The sequence below is a fragment of the Scyliorhinus torazame genome, chromosome 5 (genome assembly GCF_047496885.1).
Source record: "Scyliorhinus torazame isolate Kashiwa2021f chromosome 5, sScyTor2.1, whole genome shotgun sequence".
In the NCBI taxonomy this organism is placed as follows: domain Eukaryota; kingdom Metazoa; phylum Chordata; class Chondrichthyes; order Carcharhiniformes; family Scyliorhinidae; genus Scyliorhinus; species Scyliorhinus torazame.
In genome coordinates this window covers 130,718,999-130,741,329 of record NC_092711.1, presented here as the reverse complement: position 1 = coordinate 130,741,329, position 22,331 = coordinate 130,718,999, and the positions used below count along the sequence as shown (strand labels likewise).

Below are 22,331 nucleotides of genomic sequence, written 5' to 3'. Positions count from 1 at the left end.
CATTGTCCTAACTTGTCTGACATCCAGTACTGGGTGAGCAGAAATTTCCTCTCTCAATTTAAATATTGATAAGACTGAAGCCTTGTCTTCATTCCCAGCTATAAACTCCACTCCCTCACCAGTGGCTCCATCTCTCTCCCTGGGAACTGTCGGAATCAGACAGTTCATAACTTCAGATTCATCTTTCACCTAAATATGGGTTTCCAACCACATGTCTGCATCATAATCAAGACCATTTATTTCCACCTCAGTGCTCTTGTCTCTCTCTTGTTAGTGAATGGGCAGGGGTGTGGAAGGAGCTAATTTACTCTTGCAGAGAGCCAGCACAGGCAAGACAGGCTGAATGGCCTCCGTCTGTATTGTAATCACTCAATGTTTCAATGAAAAAAAGACCTATTTTTGTAAGGGCCACGAAGAATCCAGCACGAGTTTTAAGGATACAAAGTAATAACGTTTATTTACTATAATAATATATACATAACAGTAGCAGTAACTTCCCTTGCTACCTTCTTCTTCCTGCTGGTTCCTGAACTGGCCAGCTTATTTATACTAGGAGTTTCTCCGCCCCCCTCATTGGGAAAGTTCATACTCCCATAGGATTGTGGGATAGTCATTAGTCCCCAGCCAATCGTAAGTAGGCAGATTATAACATCCCTCCCCCCCAAAGTCCAAGGAATCCACCGAAGACCCTGGCGAAGGAAGGCGTCAAACTAGTTTGGCCGCAGGCCGGACGCCATTTGCACGCGGCGCTGGATCAGGCGGCGTGTAACGAGACGGAGACCGGCGCTTCCGTGATGAACGGCACGGTTGTACATCCACGGCCTGTGGACCCGAGGATTCCCCCTCTGATGCATCCCGTGTCTCCATCTCGGAGTCAGAGTCTGCTGCCTCCGTCATGTCAGCGTCTCTATCTCCATTCGGTCCCGTAACGACCTGCGCAGGCTTCGAGTGAGGCACCAGTGGAAGATTTTGAGGACTACCTTCCCTTGTTTCTGGTCTTTGCGGCTGTTGAAATGAGCGCCGGGGACGGGGAATCTTTTGAGGGGATGATCTTCTGGACCGGACGTGGTCTACGTGTTTTCGCTGGAGACGATCCTGGGCTTGCACTTGGTAAGATATAGGGCCCGTTTGGCGAAAGATTACACCAGGAACCCATTGGGCACCACCAGCAAAATTCCACACGAATACTGGGTCACCGGGCGCAAACTGCCGAATCGGACGATGCCGAGACAATCCCTGTCCCTACCGTTCTTGTGTGCGGCGTACGTTTGCGCCAATGTCCGGGAAGACCATACTAAGGCGGGTGCGAAGTCTTCAGCCCATTAGGAGTTCTGCGGGAGCTACCCCAGTCACTGCATGGGGGGTGGTCCTGTACGTAAACAAAAAGCGAGCCAGTCTCGTGTCCATTGATCCGGAAGACTGCTTCTTTAGGCCTCTTTTGAATGTTTGCACTGCACGCTCTGCCAACCCATTTGAAGCCGGGTGGTAAGGGGCAGTGCGGATATGGCGGATGCCGTTCATCTTTGTAAACCTAGCAAACTCCTCACTCGTGAATGGAGTGCCATTATCCGTGACCAGCACCTCGGGGAGGCCATGCGTACTAAATGATAAACGCATCTTTTCAATTGTTGCGCAGGACGTTGTCCCCTGCATCTTATGCACCTCCAGCCATTTGGACTGGGCGTCAATTAGTAGAAGGAACATGGATCCCTGAAAAGGGCCTGCGAAATCTGCATGTAAGCGTGCCCAAGGCCGCCCTGGCCATTCCCAGTGATGTAGGGGCGCGGCCGGCGGAAGCTTCTGATGCTCCTGGCAAATGGAGCAGTTTTGGGCCACCTTCTCAATGTCGGTGTCGAGGCCTGGCCACCAGACATAACTCCGGGCCAACATTTTCATCTTGGTCACGCCCGGATGCCCATTGTGCAAGTCTGATAATATATCAGCTCCTGGCCTTTTTCCAGGACAATCACACGCGTCCCCCACAAGAGGATGCCGTCTTCCACGCTGAACTCTGACAGCTTGGAGGAAAATGCCCGCAACTCGACTGGGAGCTGTCTATGCTGCCCACCATACAGGACTATGTGCCGAACCTTTGACAAGACTGGCTCCGTCTGGGTCCACTCACGGATCTGTGATGCCGTGACAGGCAAGGTGTCCATAAAATTTAGGGTTGCAACCACCTCACCGGTCGTGGGGGTCGACATGGGGCCGGTCGATAAAGGCAATCGGCTCAGTGCGTCGGCATTTGCTATCTGCGTATCTGGTTTGTGCTCCAGAGAAGACTCATATGCAGCAAGCAACAAAGCCCAGTGCTGGATCCGTGCAGAAGCAATGGGCGGTATTGGAAGAGTCCCAGCAGGGGCTTATGATCAGTCACGATAGTGAAATGGCGGCCGTACACATACTGGTGGAAGCGTTTCACCGCGAAAACCACTACCAGGCCCTCCTTCTCGATCCGCGCGTACTTTTTCTCCGCTGCAGTCAATGTGCGGGAGGCGAAAGCTATCAGTCGCTCGGCCCCGTTCTCCATCTTGTGGGACAGGACGGCCCCAATACCATACGGGGATGCATCACATGTGACGAGCAAAGGCTTTCCTGGATCATAGTGGGTTAGTAACCCAGACGACGACAATTGTTGCTTTACCCGCCGGAAAGCGGTTTCTTGCGGCTGACCCCAAACCCAGGTGTGATTTTTCTTTAGCAGCAGGTGCAAGGGGGCCAGCGTAGTTGCCAGATTGGGGAGGAACTTCCCGTAATAGTTTACGAGACCGAGAAAAGAACGAAGATGCGAAGTGTCAGTCGGGGTGGGGGCATGTTGAATTACACGCACCTTCTCTGCGACGGGGTGCAGACCCTCGCGGTCCACCCGATAACCTAGGTAGACTACTTCTTTTGCCTGAAATACGCACTTTGTGTGACGTAAACGGACTCCAGCCTCCGAAAGGCGTCTAAGGACAGCCTCCAGATTTTCCAAATGCTCTTGCTCCGATGTCCCTGTAATCAACACGTCATCTAGGTAGACAGCCACATGTGGTAAACCTCTCAAAATGCCCTCCATAACACCTTGAAAAATTGCGCAGGCAGAGGATACTCCAAAGGGCAACCGTGTATATTCATACAGGCCCTGGTGTGTTAATTGTTACATATGGTCGGGAGGCAGGGTCCAGCTCCAACTGCAGGTAGGCGTGACTCATATCTAATTTTGTGAATGCAAGTTTCGCATAGAGATCCTCTCTGCGAGGCACTGGGTATCGGTCGAGTCGGGAAACTGTATTCACTGTAAGTTTATAGTCGCCACACAAGCGAACTGTGGCATCTGGCTTCATTACTGGTACAATTGGTGCTGCCCAGTCAGCAAAACGGACGGGCCTGATAATACCCAAACTCTCCAAACGAGTGAGCTCCCCTTCTACCTTCTCGAGCAAAGCGTAAGGCACTGGGCGCGCCCGGAAATAGCGCGGCGTGGCTCCTAGTTCAACTTGGATACGGGCTACGGCCCCTTTTATTTTCCCCAAACCAGGCTGGAATGCCTCTGGGTATCGTCCTAGCACCTCAGTCAACCCTCCAGAAACTGTTTGGAGGATGTGCTGCCATTGCAACCGCAAATGGCGCAACCAGTCCCGACCCAACAAGCTGGGCCCATGGCCACGCACTACGATAAGTGGGAAACGCCCCTCCTGGCGTCCATAGACAACAGAGGTCATTGTAGTTCCTGCAATGTCCAGTAGTTCCCCCGTGTCGGTGGCCAACCTGGCCTGTGAGTCAGTTAATGTAAGGGTCTGTATACCCTGCTTGATGCGGTCGAATGTCCTCTGGGCGATCACGGAGACCGCTGCGCCAGTATCCAACTCCATCTCCAGCGGGTGGCCATTGACCCGTACTGTCACCTTAATGGGAGCCACACAGGGAGCTGCCACACAATGCAGCTGCAGGCAGTCGTCCTCCGTCTCCACGTCCTCAGGAGTGGTCGCCACAGGTTCAACCACATGGAAGGTACGGCCTCTGGGCTGGTCCCAGTTACGGCCCCTGGGCTGGTCCCAGTTTCGGTCGGAATGACGGCGTCTCTGGCGTCCCCAGGACCGCCGTCCGCGACGGGGTCGGCGCCTACAAGTCTGACACGGACATGGCTCCTCATCCATTGGCTCTGGAGAAGGCTCCCTTCAGGGAGGAATGTCCGATGGCCACTGGCGTCGGTCCAGTCATTGCCTTGCCCAAGGTACCGCAGGAGTGCGGGGGGACATTTTTGGGCGGAAAGGGTTGCGCCCCAAGGCATGCACTTCCATTCCCTGTAGCTCCTGTACTCCTCGCTCTGCGCTCTCTCGGGACAAGACTATTTGTATTGCCTGTTGAAAAGTCAATGTTGGCTCCACTAACAACTTTCTCTGGGTTGCTGCATTGTTAATACCGCAAACCAAACGGTCGCGTAACATTTCTGACAAGGTCTCACCATAGTCACAGTACTCCGCAATCCCGCGTAGCCTGGATTTATTTAAAAAAAAAAAAAAAAAAAAAAAAAAAAAAAAAAAAAAAAAAAAAAAAAAAAAAAAAATCGGCAAGGGATTCTCCAGGGGTCCTCTCAGCGGTATTAAACCGGTAACGCTGGACTATCGTGGACGGGGTTGGGTTAAAGTGTTGCCCCACTATATTCACAATTTCGTCAAACGTTTTAGTGTCCGGCGCAGCTGGGTACGTAAGGCTCCTAATCACCCCAAACGTATGCAGCCCGCAGGCGGTGAACAATATGACCACCTGGCGCTCGTTTTCAGTGATATTGTTTGCCCGGAAATAGTAACGCATCCGTTGTGTGTATCATAAAATTTACAGTGCAGAAGGAGGCCATTCGGCCCATCGAGTCTGCACCGGCTCTTGGAAAGAGCACCCTACCCAAGGTCCACACCTCCACCCTATCCCCATAACCCAGTAACCCCACCCTACACTAAGGGCAATTTTGGACACTATGGGCAATTTAGCATGGCCAATCCACCTAACCCGCACATCTTTGGACTGTGGGAGGAAACCGGAGCACCCGGAGGAAACCCACACACACACGGGGAGGATGTGCAGACTCCGCACAGACAGTGACCCAAGCCAGAATCGAACCTGGGACCCTGGAGCTGTGAAGCATTTGTGCTATCCACAATGCTACCGTGCTGCCCACGGTAGCATTGTACTGGTTCCAGCTTTCCAGCGCAGCATCAAAAACATCCAAATGTCCGTACAGAGGCATGGTATAATAGAAAACAACTTCCAACCTGTATCCAACAAAAATCCAGGGAGGTGGCTTCAGCAGTGTAGACAGCTATTCACTTTTACCTTCGTCGCCAGTTTTGTAAGGGCCACGAAGAATCCAGCACGAGTTTTAAGGATACAAAGTAATAACGTTTATTTACTATAACAATATATACATAACAGTAGCAGTAACTTCCCTTGCTACCTTCTCCTTCCTGCTCGTTCCTGAACTGGCCAGCTTATTTATACTAGGAGTTTCTCCGCCCCCCTCATTGGGGAAGTTCATACTCCCATAGGATTGTGGGATAGTCATTAGTCCCCAGCCAATTGTAAGTAGGCAGGTTATAACACCTATACTGGAGGTCATGGACTAAATTCTGCCTCCAGATCCACCTTGTTACAAACTGGCTCTTAATTGGACTGTCTGTGTTTCCATGAGCGACACTTGCAATTAAAAAAAAAATACTGCAGCTGCTGGAAATCTGAAATAAAAAGAGAAAATGCTAGAAATACTTGGAGAGGGAAACAGATTTCACATTTTCACTTTGTGCAGAATGAACTCCAGGGAATGAAAATGGTGGTCAATTTGGTGGTCAATATAAACTCAGAAGTGGAAGTGAAATGCACTCCGCCACTGGAAAAACAATTCCTGACTCTGAATGAGGGAGTGAGATGGTCGGGGGTGAGCAGTGATGGAAATCTCATTTAGACATGGTCGGTGGAAGTAACAGTAACATGCTAAATATGTTTAAAATATGGTTAAAACGCATTCACGTTGAGACAGAAGCAGAGGACAGTGGCGGAGAGGTGATCAGGGATGAAATGGATGGAGATGGATTGAGACCCAGAGTAAAGAACAGACCCACAGATCTTTGAAGGCCTGATGCAGGAGGGAGAGTTCCAGAGAGCAGAATTTGCTTTTTTGCCGCTACTGTGCCTCATCATCTGGGTGCTTGCAAACCAGGGTAATGGGTGGCTCAAATTACCCAAATCGTTAATGCAGTTTAATGGACAAGTTATCTCCATTCTGAGGTATGGGGAACAGCCACCTCCCAGTCATTCAAAAGCCTGCCCTTTACAAAGATGGCGGGCGGACATGCGCATTGCGGCACATTGACCACTACAAAGATGGCGGGCGCTAACCGAGACCGATCACGTGACGTTTTGACCCTCTTTGGTGCAAAAAAAAGTTGTGGTTCAGATTTGAGAAGCGTGTTTGACGCCTCTCCACCAACCTGTCAGATCTACCGTTGCCTGCGCACCTCCAGCTAACTGCGGGCGATCGTGGCCCCGAAAGAAAAGTCTCTCCATCGCCATGACCCTCACTGCGCATGCCTCAGTGACAGCGCAGCCCCGCCCCTCATTCATTCCGATTGGCTGCGCGTCCTGTCCCGCTCCATTTTCCTATTGGTCCGGAGCAGCCGTCAATCAGTCCCAGGGCACTGCCAGCTGGAGTCTGGGTCGTGCTTAGCATGGGCGCGCATGCGCGGGGCCGAGGCCTTTGGCGAGACAGAGAGAGTCCTTTGTCCCGGAGAAGCGGAGTCAGCGCGAGGCGGCGGTGGGTGGGAGGCTTTGGAAACACTTTGTGGATCCGCAAACCCTTCACAATTGGTAGCTCCTGGTTTGCAGCTGCGGAGCTTCTCCCTCCCGGGAACAGGCCCAGGTTAACGGGCACCATCCTGCTTCAGACACTGGAGGATGGTTCACACCAGAGGATGGGCAGCACGGTAGCCTTGTGGGTAGCTCAATTGCTTCACAGCTCCAGGGTCCCAGGTTCAATTCCCGGCTTGGGTCACTGTCTGTGCGGAGTCTGCACTTCCTCCCCGTGTCTGCGTGGGTTTCCTCCGGGTGCTCCGGTTTCCTCCCACAGTCCAAAGATGTGCAGGTTAGGTGGATTGGCCATGATAAATTGCCCTTAGTGTCCAAAATTGCCTTTAGTGTTGGGTGGGGTTACTTGGTCATGGGGATGGGGTGGAGATGTTGACCTTAGGTAAGGTGCTCGTTCCAAGAGCCGGTGCAGACTCGATGGGCTGAATGGCCTCCTTCTGCACTGTAAATTCTATGAAATTCTATGGGGGAGGGGGACAAGAAATAAGAGCTTACACTTTGCACTCAAATCAATGAGGACTCTGATCTCTGGCAAGGAAGGACATTCCCAGGCAGCAGTGGAGGCTGCATCATTAAATATATTCAAGGCTCGAAAAGGGAGTCAAGGGTTTTGGGTGACGGGACAAAAATGAAGTTCAGGGTCACAATCCGACCAGCCACGTTCTTATTAAATAGAAGAGCAGGATTGATGGGCCGAATGGCCTACCCCTGAGAATCTTAAGATCTCTCGGTCGAGTGCAGGAAATGCTGTGCAGATCTGTTGATCAGCATGAATTAGCACCTTCAGGAGAATAGGTAGGGGGTCTTATGGTCTTATTTTACATGCAGCAGAGTGTGTGTGGAGGGGTATGTGTGTCGGTAGGGAGCAGAGGCTGGACATTTACAGCGTTTGGGGAATGAGAAAGCAAGTTCCGCAGCAACTAGAATTGTCTGTTCTGAATTTCTGAGCTGTACTGACAGTGATGACATTTGTAAACTCTTTTCACAGGGTATTCAAAGGGGAGGATTTGCAGTAAGAAATCTCAAACCAAACTTCACATCGAGATCTGACAGAGTCACTCGACTCGTTAGGACGGGGAAAATCAGCAGCCATTTTATCATCAGTGTGACTGGAAAAGCACCGAAACACGGACATCCACACCATGGGGAAACCATGGAAATGTGGGGATTGTGGGAAGGGATTCACTTCCCCATCTGAGCTGGAAACTCATCGACGTACTCACACCGGGGAGAGACCATTCACTTGCTCTCAATGCGAGAAGGGATTTAGTACTTCATCCAACCTGCGGACACACCAGCGAGTTCACAGCGGGGTGACACCATTCATCTGCTCCGATTGTGGGAAAGGATTTACTACTTCATCCAGCCTACGCAAACACCAACACATTCACACTGGGGAGAAGCTGTTCACCTGCTCCGTGTGTTTGAAGGGATTTGGATGTCAATACAACCTGCAGAGGCACCAGCGAGTTCACACTGAGGAGAGACCATTCATCTGCTCCGTGTGTGGGAAGGGATTCGTTGACCCATCCAGCCTGCTTGCACACCAACGGGTTCACACTGATGAGATGCCGTTTATCTGCTCCGTGTGTGGGAAGGGATTCAGGGATTCATCCAACCTGCTCACACACTTACGTGTTCACACTGGGGAGAGGCCATTCACCTGTTCTGACTGTGGGAAGGGATTCACTCAGTTATCCAGCCTGCAGAGACACCAGCGAATTCACTCTGGGGAGAGACCATTCACCTGCTCCGTGTGTCGGAAGGTATTTGCAGATCCATCCAGCCTGAGCAGACACCGGCGAATTCACACTGGGGAGAAGCCGTTTACTTGCTCCGTTTGTGGTAATGGATTCATTGACTCAATCCACCTGCGGAGACACCATCGAGTTCACACTGGGGAGAAGCCGTACACCTGCTCCGTGTGTGGGAAGGGGTTTACTCAGTTATCCAACCTGCAGACACACCAGCGAGTTCATACTGGGGAGAGACCATTCGTCTGCTCCGTGTGTGGGAAGGGATTTACTAATTCATCCAACTTGCTGACACACCAGCGAGTTCACACTGATGAGAAGCCATTTATCTGCCCCGTGTGTGGGAAAGGATTCAGAAGTACAGCCCACCTGCAGAAACACCAGCGAGTTCACAAGTGATGACGGGGTTGGATTCTACTAATTGTGCTGCTGTTAATCACATCCAGGACTGAACCATGTTAATTTTGACAATTGGTAACGTGGGAGGGTCAGAGTGTTTCTTTCTGTTGCACTGGCTGGTGCCTCAATTTTCCTTCCCGTGGACTGACTGTCCTTGAGCGAGGGCACATTTCCACTAAAATGATTCACAGAAGCAGATGTAATTTATTAATTTTATCTTGGACAGTTGTGATGAATGTTTATTATATTAAATGTATTGTAAGAACCGGAGTCGGCCATTCAGCCCATCAAATCTTTCCCACCATTCAATGAGATCATGGCTGATCTGTGGCCTAACTCCATATACCTGCCTTTAGCCCATGTCCTTTAATGTGTTTGCTTAACACAAATCTATCTATCTCTGATTTAAAATGAACTGTTCTGTCTTCAACTGCAGTGTGTGGGAGAGAGTTCCAAACCTCTCCCACCCTTTTTATGAAGAAGTGCTTCTGAACATCTCTCCTGAACATCTGGCCATAATTTTCAGACTATGCCCCCTAATTTTAAAAGTCTCCAACCAATGAAAATAGTTTACCTTTATCAACCTTGTCTTTTCATCTTAATATCTTCGAGACTTTGATCAGGTCACTTCTTAACCTTCTAAATTCTCGTGAAAACTGGTCTAAATTGTGTAATCCCTCCTTGTATTTAACTCTTGTAATCCAGGTATCATTGGTGTAAATCTATGTTGCACTCCCTCCAAGGCAAATATATCCTTCCTAAAGTGTGAGGCCCAGAACCACTCACAGTGACTCCAAGTGGGGTCTAACCATGGATTTTACCAGGGTTTTGTGTAGCTGCAGCATAACCTCTGTGTAGTTATGATATAATCCTCTAGATATAAATGCTAGCATTCCATTAGACTTTTAAATTATTTTCTGCACTTGTTCATAGTATTTTAGACATCTGTGCACTGAACCTCAAAGTGCCTTTGGACATCCACTGTACTTAACCCCTTCCCATTTAGAAAGTATCCTGCTCGGGGGCGACAAGGTGGCACAGTGGTTAGCACTGCTGCCTCAAAGCGCCAGGGACGCAGGTTCGATTCCAACCTTGGGTGACTGATTGTGTGGAGTTTGTACGTTCTCCCCGTGTCTCCCCGGGTTTTCTCCAGGTGGTCTGGTTTCCTGCAGGCCAAAGATGTGCAGGTTAGGTGGATTTGCCATACTAAATTGCCCCTTAGTGTCCAAATGTTAGGTGGGGTTACAGAGATAGGGCGGGGGAATGGGCCTAGGTGGGCTGCTTTTCAGAGGGTCAGTGCAGACTCGATGGGCCAAGATGTGTAGGTTAAGTTAAGGAGTTATTGGGACAGGGCAAAGGTGTGAGCTTGGATGTAGTGCTTTTTCAAAGGTTTGGTGTAGACTCGGTGGACTGAATGCCCTCCTTCTGCACTGTAGGGATTCTTTGATTCTATCCTTTATTGGTCCAAAATGGATAACCTCACACTTGCTAACTTTGAATTCCATCTGCCATAATTTTGCCCATCCTAGTCTGTCAATACCTTCTTGCAATTTTATGCTATCATCTAGACTGTCTACAATGCCACCTAACTTTGTATCATCTGCAAATTTGGATATATGACTTTCTATGCCATCATCCAAGCCGTTAAAAAATTATGTGAATAATTGAAGTCCCAACATAGATCCCTGTGATACACCACTAGTCACATCCTGCCAATTAGAGTACTTCCCATTATCCCCACTCTCTGTCGCCTGCCACTCAACCAATTCCTAACCATGTCAATAGTTTTCCCTCAACTCCAAGGGCTTCCACTTTAGTTAACAGACTCTTATGTGGGACTTGGTCAAATGCCCCTGGCAGTCAAGTTAATGACATCAATAGACACTGATAGAAATCTAGTTTTAATATGTAATAAGTTGAAAAAGAAGAAATGGTTCAAAATCAAAATGGCTTATTAAAGTGGTTCAGGATCAAAATGGTTCACTAAGGTCACACAGTTCAAACAGACAGGCAGTGAAAACTGCTGAATAGCATGAGAATGATCAGATTAAAAAGACACATTTGTTAGTATGTGATTCTGGGCAGAGTTCCTAGTTCAGTGGTCATGAGAACTGATAAAGTGTGGTGGGAACGGGATGTTACAGTCACCCCATACTAAAAATTTGATGGACAGCCATTTTTATCGAATAAAATGAACTATTATTATTATGACCCAATCACATACAGAAAGGGGACAGAACATTAATGACAGCAATTACCTTAAAAATAGGTGCCGATTTTGAGCAAATTATTCCGGAATCATCTTACTTCCTGTCTTTTAACTATTTCCTGCGCTTCGCTCTGAAAGCTGCCATTTTGTCTGTTTTCAACTTCTCTGAATCGTGTGTTTTAATTTGAAGAAATCATCAAGAACTGTAATTTGTATTGAATTTAACTCAGTCATCTGTACTTGCTTGGACAAAACGAACTTTTAAAAACTCTGTATTTGCAAGCAAACTGACTTGATCAAGAGACATCTGAAAACTGACCGAATAAAGCTTGAATTTACTTCACGCATGAAGCTCAGTTTTAAGTTCTGTTGAGTAATATATCGTGCGGCGACACATAAGATTTTCTGAGCAAAGTACAGATCTATCCGATAACCTCCTGTCCACTACCACAGTCGCCTCTTCAAAAAATTCACTGAGATTTGTCAGGCATAACCTTCCCTCCACAAATTCATGCTGGCTCTCCCTGATTGATCAAAATCTTTCGAGCTGTTTAGTTACCCTCTCCCTGAGTATAGAATCTGGCAATTTCCGCACCACAGATGTTAGGCTAACCGGTCTGTAATTCCCTGGGTTCCGCCTTTCAACCTTCTTAAAAAGTGGAGTGACATGTGCAATTTTCCAATCCAGAGGGACTACTCCTGAATCTAGGGAACAATGAATGCATCAGGCATCTACAGTGTGCTCCCCTACTTCCTTCAACACCCTTGGGTGGAAGCTGTCTGGCCCTCGGAATTTGTCACTCTTTAGTGCCATTATTTTTTTAAATTTAGAGTACTCAATTCATTTTTTCCAAGTAAGGGGCAATTTAGTGTGGCCAATCCACCTAGCTGCACAGCTTTGGATTGTGGGGGCGAAACCCACGCAAACACGGGGAGAATGTGCAAACTCCACACGGACAGTGACCCAGAGCCGGGATTGAACCTGGGACCTCGGCGCTGTGAGGCAGTAGTGCTAACCCACTGCGCCACCGTGTTGCTCAGTGCCATTAATTTTGTAGTTACAATGCTATGTTTACATTAATTGTGTATTAAGTCTCTGTCCTTATCATAGAATTTACAGTGCAGAAGGAGGCCATTCGGCCCATCGAGTCTGCACCGGCTCCTGGAAAGAGCACCCCACCCAAGGTCAACACCTCCACCCTATCCCCATAACCCAGCAACCCCACCCAACACTAAGGGCAATTTTGGACACTAAGGGCAATTTATGATGACCAATCCACCTAACCTGCACATCTTTGGACTGTGGGAGGAAACCGGAGCACCCGGAGGAAACCCACGCACACACGGGGAGGATGTGCAGGCTCCGCACAGACAGTGACCCAAGCCGGAATCGAACCTGGGTCCCTGGAGCTGTGAAGCAATTGTGCTATCCACAATGCTACCAACATTTTCGACATTTCATTTTTTAGTGACTTGCAGCAAGTTATCCTCGTTTTTCTACTGTACATATTGAGGCAAAGTAATTGTTCAACATGTCTGCCATTTCCTTCTTACCACTGACAATATCTCCAATTTCAGCTTTTAGTGGCCAACACCACTCTTGTCCACCCGCTTTCCCTTTATATAACTGTAACATTTCTTCTTATTGATTTTGATGTCCCTTCCAAGTTTCCTTTCATAATCCCTTTTAGCTCTTTTTTTAAAAAAATGTTTTTATTCTCCATTTTCACATTTTCCTTCAAAATTTACACCCCACCCACATGGTAACAAATGCAAAATCAATCCCCTTAACAATACCATCCTCCCACCACCCCAAACAACGGCCCACCTGTCAATATATGCATCCAATAAAACAAACATAAGAACTAGGAGCAGGAGTAGGCCATCTGGCCCCTCGAGCCTGCTCCGCCATTCAATGAGATCTTGGCTGATCTTTTGTGGACTCAGCTCCACTTTCCGGCCCGAACACCATAACCCTTAATCCCTTTATTCTTCAAAAACTATCTATCTTTATCTTAAAAACATTTAATGAAGGAGCCTCGACTGCTTCACTGGGCAAGGAATTCCATAGATTCACAACCCTTTGGGTGAAGAGGTTTCTCCAAAACTCAGTCCTAAATCTACTTCCCCTTATTTTGAGGCTATGCCCCCTAGTTCTGCTTTCACCCGCCAGTGGAAACAACCTGCCCACATCTATCCTGTCTATTCCCTTCATAATCTTATATGTTTCTATAAGATCCCCCCTCATCCTTCTAAATTCCAACGAGTACAGTCCCAGTCTACTCAACCTCTCCTCGTAATCCAACCCCTTCAGCTCTGGGATTAACCTAGTGAATCTCCTCTGCACACCCTCCAGTGCCAGTACGTCCTTTCTCAAGTAAGGAGACCAAAACTGAACACAATACTCCAGGTGTGGCCTCACTAACACCTTATACAATTGCAGCAGAACCTCCCTAGTCTTAAACTCCATCCCTCTAGCAATGAAGGACAAAATTCCACTTGCCTTCTTAATCACCTGCTGCACCTGTAAACCAACTTTTTGCGACTCATGCACTAGCACACCCAGGTCTCTCTGCACAGCAGCATGTTTTAATATTTTATCATTTAAATAATAATCCCTTTTGCTGTTATTCCTACCAAAATGGATAACCTCACATTTGTCAACATTGTATTCCATCTGCCAGACCCTAGCCCATTCACTTAGCCTATCCAAATCCCTCTGCAGACTTCCAGCATCCTCTGCACTTTTTGCTTTACCACTTATCTTACTGTCGTCTGCAAACCTGGACACATTGCCCTTGGTCCCCAACTCCAAATCATCTATGTAAATTGTGAACAGTTGTGGGCCCAACACTGATCCCTGAGGGACACCACTAGCTACTGATTGCCAACCAGAGAAACACCCATTAATCCCCACTCTTTGCTTTCTATTCATTAACCAATCCTCTATCCATGCTACTACTTTCCCCTTAATGCCATGCATCTTTATCTTATGCAGCAACCTTTTGTGTGGCACCTTGTCAAAGGCTTTCTGGAAATCCAGATATACCACATCCATTGGCTCCCCGTTATCTACCGCACTGTTAATGTCCTCAAAAAATTCCACTAAATTAGTTAGGCATGACCTGCCCTTTATGAATCCATGCTGCGTCTGCCCAATGGGACAATTTCCATCCAGATGCCTCGCTATTTCTTCCTTGACGATAGATTCCAGCATCTTCCCTACTACCGAAGTTAAGCTCACTGGCCTATAATTACCCGCTTTCTGCCTACCTCCTTTTTTAAATAGTGGTGTCACGTTTGCTATTTTCCAATCCGCCTGGACCACCCCAGAGTCTAGTGAATTTTGGTAAATTATCACTAGTGCATTTGCAATTTCCCTAGCCATCTCTTTTAGCATTCTGGGATGCGTTTCATCAGGTCCAGGAGACTTGTCTACCTTTAGCCCCATTAGCTTGCCCATCACTACCTCCTTGGTGATAACAATCCTCTCAAGGTCCTCACCTGTCATAGCCTCATTTCCATCAGTCACTGGCATGTTATTTGTGTCTTCCACTGTGAAGACTGACCCAAAAAACCTGTTCAGTTCCTCAGCCATTTCCTCATCTCCCATTATTCAATCTCCCCTCTCATCCTCTAAAGGACCAATATTTACCTTAGCCACTCTTTTTTGTTTTATGTATTTGTAGAAACATTTACTACCTGTTTTTATATTCTGAGCAAGTTTACTCTCATAATCTATCTTACTCTTTATAGCTTTTTTAGTAGCTTTCTGTTGCCCCCTAAAGATTTCCCAGTCCTCTAGTCTCCCACTGATCTTTGCTACTTTGTATGTTTTTTCCTTCAATTTGATACTCTCCCTTATTTCCTTAGATATCCACGGTCGATTTTCCCTCTTTTTACCGTCCTTCCTTTTTGTTGGTATAAACCTTTGCTGAGCACTGTGAAAAATCATTTGGAAGGTTCTCCACTGTTCCTCAACTGTTTCACCATAAAGTCTTTGCTCCCAGTCTACCTTAGCTAGTTCTTCTCTCAGCCCATTGTAATCTCCTTTGTTTAAGCACAAAACACTAGTGCTTGATTTTACCTTCTCACCCTCCATCTGTATTTTAAATTCCACCATATTGTGATCGCTCCTTCCGAGAGGATCCCTAACTATGAGATCCTGAATCAATCCTGTCTCATTACACAGGACCAGATCTAGGACCGCTTGTTCCCTTGTAGGTTCCATTACATACTGTTCGAGGAAACTATCGCGGATACATTCTATAAACTGCTCCTCAAGGCTGCCTTGACCGACCTGGTTAAACCAATCGACATGTAGATTAAAATCCCCCATGATAACTGCTGTACCATTTCTACATGCATCAGTTATTTCTTTGTTTATTGCCTGCCCCACCATAATGTTACTATTTGGTGGCCTATAGATTACTCCTATCAGTGACTTTTTCGCCTTACTATTCCTGATTTCCACCCAAATGGATTCAACCTTATCCTCCATAGCACCGATGTCATCCCTTACTGTTGCCCGGATGTCATCCTTAAATAACAGAGCTACACCACCTCCCTTACCATCCACTCTGTCCTTCCAAAAAGTTTGATACCCTCGGATATTTAAATCCCAGTCGTGACCATCCTTTAACCATGTTTCAGTAATGGCCACTAAATCATAGTCATTCACGATGATTTGCGCCATCAACTCATTTACCTTATTCCGAATACTACGAGCATTCAGGTAAAGTACACTTATGTTGGCTTTTTTACCTCTGTTCTGAATCTTAACACCTCGATCAGTAGCCTCTCCTAAGTTATATTTCCTCTTAACCTTTCTCCTAATTTTCCTTGTCGTCGAACCCACATCTACCTGTAACAACCTGCCGCATCGCTTACCATTCATGTTTTCACTTCCCGTTTTATTTATCTTAGTATTCCTGGTCCTATTCACTGAGCTCCCCTCAGTCACTGTACCTTGTACTGTCGCCCTTTTTGATTTTTGACTATGGCTTCTCTGCCTTACACTTTCCCCCTTACTGCCTTTTATTTCTGTCCCTGTTTTACTACCTTCCAACTTCCTGCATTGGTTCCCATCCCCCTGCCACATTAGTTTAAACTCTCCCCAACAGCTCTAGCAAACACCCCCCCCACCTAGGACATCGGTTCCAGTCCTGCCCAGGTGCAGACCGTCCGGTTTGTACTGGTCCCACCTCCCTCAGAACCGGTTCCAATGTCCCAGGAATTTGAATCCCTCCCTCTTGCACCATCTCTCGAACCACGCATTCATCCTCTCTATCCTGACATTCCTACTCTGACTAGCTCGTGGCACTGGTAGCAATCCTGAGATTACTACCTTTGAGGTCCTACTTTTTAGTTCAACTCCTAGCTCCCTAAATTCAGCTTGTAGGACCTCGTCCCGTTTTTTTTCCTATATCGTCGGTGCCTATGTGCACCACGACAACTGGCTGTTCACCCTCCCCCCCCTTCACCCCCCCCCCTCCCCCAGAATGTCCTGCAGCCGCTCCGAGACATCCTTGACCCTTGCACCAGGGAGGCAACATACCATCCTGGAGTCTCAATTGCGTCCACAGAACCGCCTGTCTATTCCCCTTACGATTGAGTCCCCATCACTATAGCCCTGCCATTCTTCTTCCTGCCCAGCTGCGCAGCACAGCCAGCCACGCTGCCATGAACCTGGCTGCTGCTGCCTTCCCCTGGGGAGCCATCTCCCTCAACAGTATCCAAAGCGGTATATCTGTTTTGCAGGGAGATGACCGCAGAGGACACCTGCTCTGCCTTCCTACTCTTGCTCTGTCTTTTGGTCACCCATTTTCTATCTCCCTCAGTACCTTTCACCTGCGGTGTGACCAACTCGCTAAACGTGCTATCCACGACGTCCTCAGCATCGCGGATACTCCAAAGTGAGTCCATCCGCAGCTCCAGAGCCGTCAAGCGGTCTAACAGGAGCTGCAACTGGACACACTTCTTGCACGTGAAGGAGCCAGGGACAGTGGACGTGTCCCTGAGCTCCCACATCGCACACGAGGAGCATGACACGGGTCTGAGATCTCCTGCCATGTCTTAAACCTTCGGTTAACTTCAACAACTACAATTTCAACAAAAAAAAACAACAAAGAAAAAATAAATAAATATACCAATGAAAAGAAACAGAAAAACAGAAACACTACTTACCAGTCACTTACCAGGGATAAAAAGCACTTCCTCCCCATCCAGCTTCGAATTCCCACCTAGATTCAAATTCCCAAACTCACTCTTAGCTGTGTTTCACTCCCGGCTCTGTCTTCTCTGGCTCACTGGGAGTGAGTTTACAAGTTGCTCTTTTTTAACTGTCCTGAATTGACTCCCCTCCCCCACCTGCTTTTAGATCAAGGTAGATTTAAGTGACTGACACTTAACTGCCAACCAGTTATGTGAGTGGGTGGGGCAGCCCTTGTTAACCCACACTGCACAATACTAGCTTAATTTAAATTAATTTAAACTCCTGAAATTTAAAAGGAGCTGCCTTACTGATTTGATTCAATTCCCACCTAGATTCAAATTCCCAAACTCACTCTTAGCTGTGACTCACTCCTGGCTCTGTCTTCTCTGGCTCACCTGGGAGAACAAACCAGCCTATGGTGGCAACAAAAAACAAAGGAGAAAAAGAAAAAGGAGCCTAGGACCGCCCATGGTCACCATTGACTTATAGAGTCCACTCCAACTCCCCACCCCCCCTACACTCAACGCCATCCAGCCTCTGAAAGAGTACCATACATGATACCCAAGAGTTGTACACCCCCCCCCACCCCCCCCCGCAAAGTCTCCAGCTCCTCCCGTCCACTGCCTCTTGTGAAACTCCTCCTCCCAACCTCGGTTCCCCCCAACTTTCCACCCCGGCTAGACCACTCGGACCCTGTTCAGCCAGGCTCCGATGGCCGCAGCCCCTCCCCCACCTCACTCCCGTTCACTGGCCGGCTTAAACCGGCCAGCGTGGAGGCCCCCGCCCGGTTCCTTTCCCCCTTGCCCGGCCCTAGGAAAGCCCAAAGATCCCCTTTTAGCACACAAACCTCGCATATCCACCTACACCCCAAAGAGCCCTCATTTCGAGTGAAAGTCCCGTCCCTGCCCTTGTCCAAATATATACAACATTGGCTCCTTTAGCCCATACACCCACGCGCAGTGATACAAAAAAGAAGAAAATACAGTCATGAGGTCACATCGGCACATGGCCATTTCTCAATTTGTCAGTTCTGCCACAGTCCTTCTGCCATCGCAAACTCCTCCGCTGCTTCCGCCGTTCCAAAATAAAAGTCCCTGAGCTTGTAAGTCACCCTCAGCTTCGCTGGATATACAATGCCGCACTGCACCTTGCCAATGTACAGTGCCCTCTTCACCCGGTTGAAGGCAGCCCGCCTCCTCGCCGCTCCACCGTAAAGTCCTGGTATACACGTATACCAGCTCCAGCCCACTGCACCACCCGCTTCTGCTTGGCCCAGCTCAGGACCTTCTCCTTAACCCTGTACCTACGGAAGCACAGAGTCACTACCCTTGGCGGCTCACTCGCCTTTGGTACAGGCCTCCACGACCGATGAGCCCGATCCAGTTCATATCGGGAGGGATCCTCCCCCTCCCCCAATAGTTTTGCCAGCATCGCAGCAAAATACTCAGTCGGCCTCGGTCCTTCAACTCCTTCGGGCAGTCCCACAATCCTCAAATTCTGTCGCCTGGATCTGTTTTCCAGGTCTTCCATATTTCCTCGCAGATCCTTGTTAGTATCCATCACCTTCCGCATCTCTTTCCCCATCGAGGCAAGTTGATCACCGTGCTGCAATAACGTCTCCTCCACTTCCTTCAGCGCCTCCCCTTTCTCCCGCACCTCCGCCACTGCGCTCGCCACCGCCGTCGTCACCGGGGAAATCGCATCCTCCACCAGCACACTCAAAACCTCTCTCATCTCCTTCCTCATTGTCTCCATGTATTTTGTAAACTGCCTTTTGAATTCCGCAGCCATCACCTTAGTTATTTCTTCAGCCGTCAGCAATGCGGCCTCCCCGGTGGAGGCTCCAGCCTCCATTTTCCTTGGTGACCTTTCCACTCCCCGACGGACCTTCAGCTGTTTTCTTTACGGCCATTCTTTTGCTCACCCTCGACATTTTTCTTCACTGTGCCGCCTCTGTGCCTTCTCCCTGCTTTTGCCGCCACCGTGGACCCTGGGACCGGGCTTAAAGCCTCGAAAATGCCGTTCCCGAACGGGAGCCCTCCATTGTGCGGCTGCCTCCCGCCCGCCGTCACCGGAAGTCCCAATCCCTTTTAGCTCTTATAAGCTGCTTTGTGATCCTTTGCTGGTCGTTGTAGATATCCCATTGGTCCGGATAGGTGCTGTGTTTTTCATTTTTTGTAAGCCCTCTCTTTTAGTTTTATGCTGCCCCGAACTTCTTTAGTTGCCCATGGCTGTTTTTTCATGTGAAGTGGAGCTTTTTCCTCTGAGACGTATATATTCGTTCTGTGTCTCATTAAGTGTTTCTTTAAATATTCTCGACTGATCTTCAGTCATTTGGCCCATGAACAGATCTCCCCAGTTTACCAAGGACAGTCTCTGTCTCATCCCGTTAACGCCAGCGTTACCCAAGTCCAAAACTGCAGTATCTGAATCTTGTTTTTCACTTTCAAAGGCTACATTGAGTTCAATCATGTTGTGATCACTATTTGGTAAATACTCACCCACAGTTAGGCTACTAATTAAGTTTGGTTCATTACTCAGAACTAAATCTAACATTGCCTGTCCCCTTGTTACATCTGGAACATATTGCTGCAGGAAAATATCCTGGACACATTCCAGAAATTCACTCCCGTTCTGACAGCTCCTTATCTGCCTCTCCCAATCTGTGTGTCAGTTAAAATCCCCCATTAATACTACTCCGCCTTTGTTACACACATCCCTAATTTCTGCATTTATACAATCTAACACCTCAGAACTGCTAGCAGGAAGTCGATACACAACACCCATTACAATTTCGATCTTTTTCTGTTCCTCAGTTCCGCCCATATGGTCTCCACTGGATGCTTTCCCCTCATTATATCCTCCCTCATCATTGAGGTGACAGTACGCCTAATCAGTAATGCTACACCAATACCTTGGCCATCTTCCCTGTCCCTCCTGCAAACTTTATAACCAGGTATATTTAGTTCCCAGAGGGTGGCACGATGGGGCAGTAGTCAGCACTGCTGCCTCACGGTGCCGAGGACCCGGGTTCGATCCCGGCCCTGGATTCGAGTGGAGTTTGCACATTCTCCCCGTGCTTGCGTGGGGCTCACCCCCACAACCCAAAGATGTGCAGGCTAGGTGGATTGGCCACGCTAAATTGCCCCTTAATTGGAAAAGAAAATAATTGGGTACTCTAAATTTATTTTGAGAATATTTAATTTCCAGTCCCGACCATCTTGCAGCCATGTCTCTGTAATACCTACTGCATCATAATCTTCAATTTGGATTTCACCTGCAGCTCATCTAGTTTATTCCTTACACTCCGTGCATTACTTTATAGAACTCTGACTTGGGCTATACCCCTAACCTGTACCTCAGCATTGATGCTTTATTCGCTTGTTTATTATTTTTGTCCTCTTGTTTAACTTGGATACTTCTTGGAGTTTTGCCATTAGCTACAGTTCCTGAAGTTGGCTTCCTCACTATTTCTTTACCCTCTGCCCTGCTGCTTGTTTTTAGAACTGTATTGACTCACGCCCACCCACACCCCCCACCCCCCTCCGCCCACCCTCCCATCCCCCCAATTGACTACTTGAAAGTCCTTATGACCACCCTATTGAGGGTGGCACAGTGGCACAGCAGTTAGCACTGCGGCCTCACGGTGCCGAGGACCCGGGTTCGATCCCGGCCCGGGTCACTGTTCTCCCAGTGCCTGCATGGGACTCACCCCCACAACCCAAAAAGATGTGCAGGGTAGGTGGATTGGCCACGCTAAATTGCTCCTTAATTGGGAAAAAAAGAATTGGGTACTCTCAATTTATTTTTAAAAATGATCACCCTATTTATCCTTTCTGCTAGGACACTGGTCCCAGATCAATTCAGGTGGCGTCCATCCCAACAGTACAATTCCCTCTTGTCCCAATACTGATCCCAATGCCCATGAAATGGAAACCCTCTTTCCCAAACCATTCTTTTAGCCACTTATTTACTTCCCTAATTTTCTCATCCCTATGCCAATTTGCACGTGGCTCAGGTAATATATCTTTTGTAACATAACTTTTTTAAATCCTGGTTCAGCATTCAGGCAGGTGTGTCTGCAAAAGATGCAATTAAGATGTTGTGGAAGTGGCTTCCCATTGCGGCTATGCCTTGGTAGGTCGCACGGTCGGCATCTCCCGCCGATAACGGAATTTTGGGCCCTTTTAAGGAACTCCAGCGGTATTTGGACGACGATTCCCGGTGTGCGAAGGAAACAGTGAGGGTCCCCCAGCACTGTATGGAGTGGACCAGGAGCGGAGCGGTCAAAAAAGTGGCTTTAGAGAAAAGAGGAGAAAGGGTGCGAAAAAGCAAGATGGCGGCGGGCGGGGACCAGGCAGTGTGGGCCCAGTGGTCTCGGGAGAAGTAGGAGTTTTTGAGAAGCTGCTTTGCGGACTTGAAGGCGAAGATGTTGGCCCCGATGAAGGCGTTGATCGAAAGGTTGGTGGAGGCCCAGAAGATGCAGGGGACGGCGATTAAGGAGGTGCAGCAGAAGGCCTCTGAGAATGGGGACGAGATTCTGGGCCTGGCGGTCAGGGTGGAAGCGCACGAGGCGCTGCACAAAAAATGGCAGGAGAAGCTGGAGGACCTGGAGCATAGGCCGAGGAGGCAGAACCTGCGGATTCTGGGTCTCCCTGAAGGCGTGGAGAGGTCAGTTGCTGGGGCGTATGTGGCCACGATGCTGAGTACGCTGATGGGCACCGGGACCTTCATGAGGCCCCTGGAGCTGGATGGGGTGCATAGAGTCCTGGCCAGGAGGCCAAGGACGAATGAACCGCCGAGGGCTATGGTGGTGAGGTTCCACCGCTTCACCGACCGGGAGTGTGTCCTGCGATGGGTGAAGAAGGAGCAGAGCAGCAGGTGGGAGAACACCGAGATCCGGATTTACCAGGACTGG

General features: G+C 48.5%; 2 protein-coding genes across 6 annotated transcripts in view; both read left to right on the top strand.

Moving 5' to 3' along the window:
- Positions 1–22,331, top strand: part of LOC140419748 (uncharacterized) — a 204,541-nt gene that overhangs the window by 67,061 nt on the left and 115,149 nt on the right. The window lies entirely within an intron of this gene.
- Positions 6,672–11,542, top strand: LOC140419743 (uncharacterized). 5 transcript variants are annotated; one of them, XM_072503683.1, is made up of 2 exons: positions 6,672–6,787; positions 7,826–11,542. In XM_072503683.1, exon 2 carries the CDS (start codon positions 7,980–7,982, stop codon positions 8,988–8,990), a length of 1,011 nt encoding a protein of 336 aa, XP_072359784.1. In that variant the 5' UTR covers positions 6,672–6,787; positions 7,826–7,979; the 3' UTR covers positions 8,991–11,542. The 5 variants fall into 5 exon arrangements, with proteins under 5 accessions (XP_072359784.1, XP_072359783.1, XP_072359785.1 ...); XM_072503682.1 differs by having other exon boundaries at positions 6,678–6,840; XM_072503684.1 differs by lacking the exon at positions 6,672–6,787 and adding an exon at positions 6,833–6,956.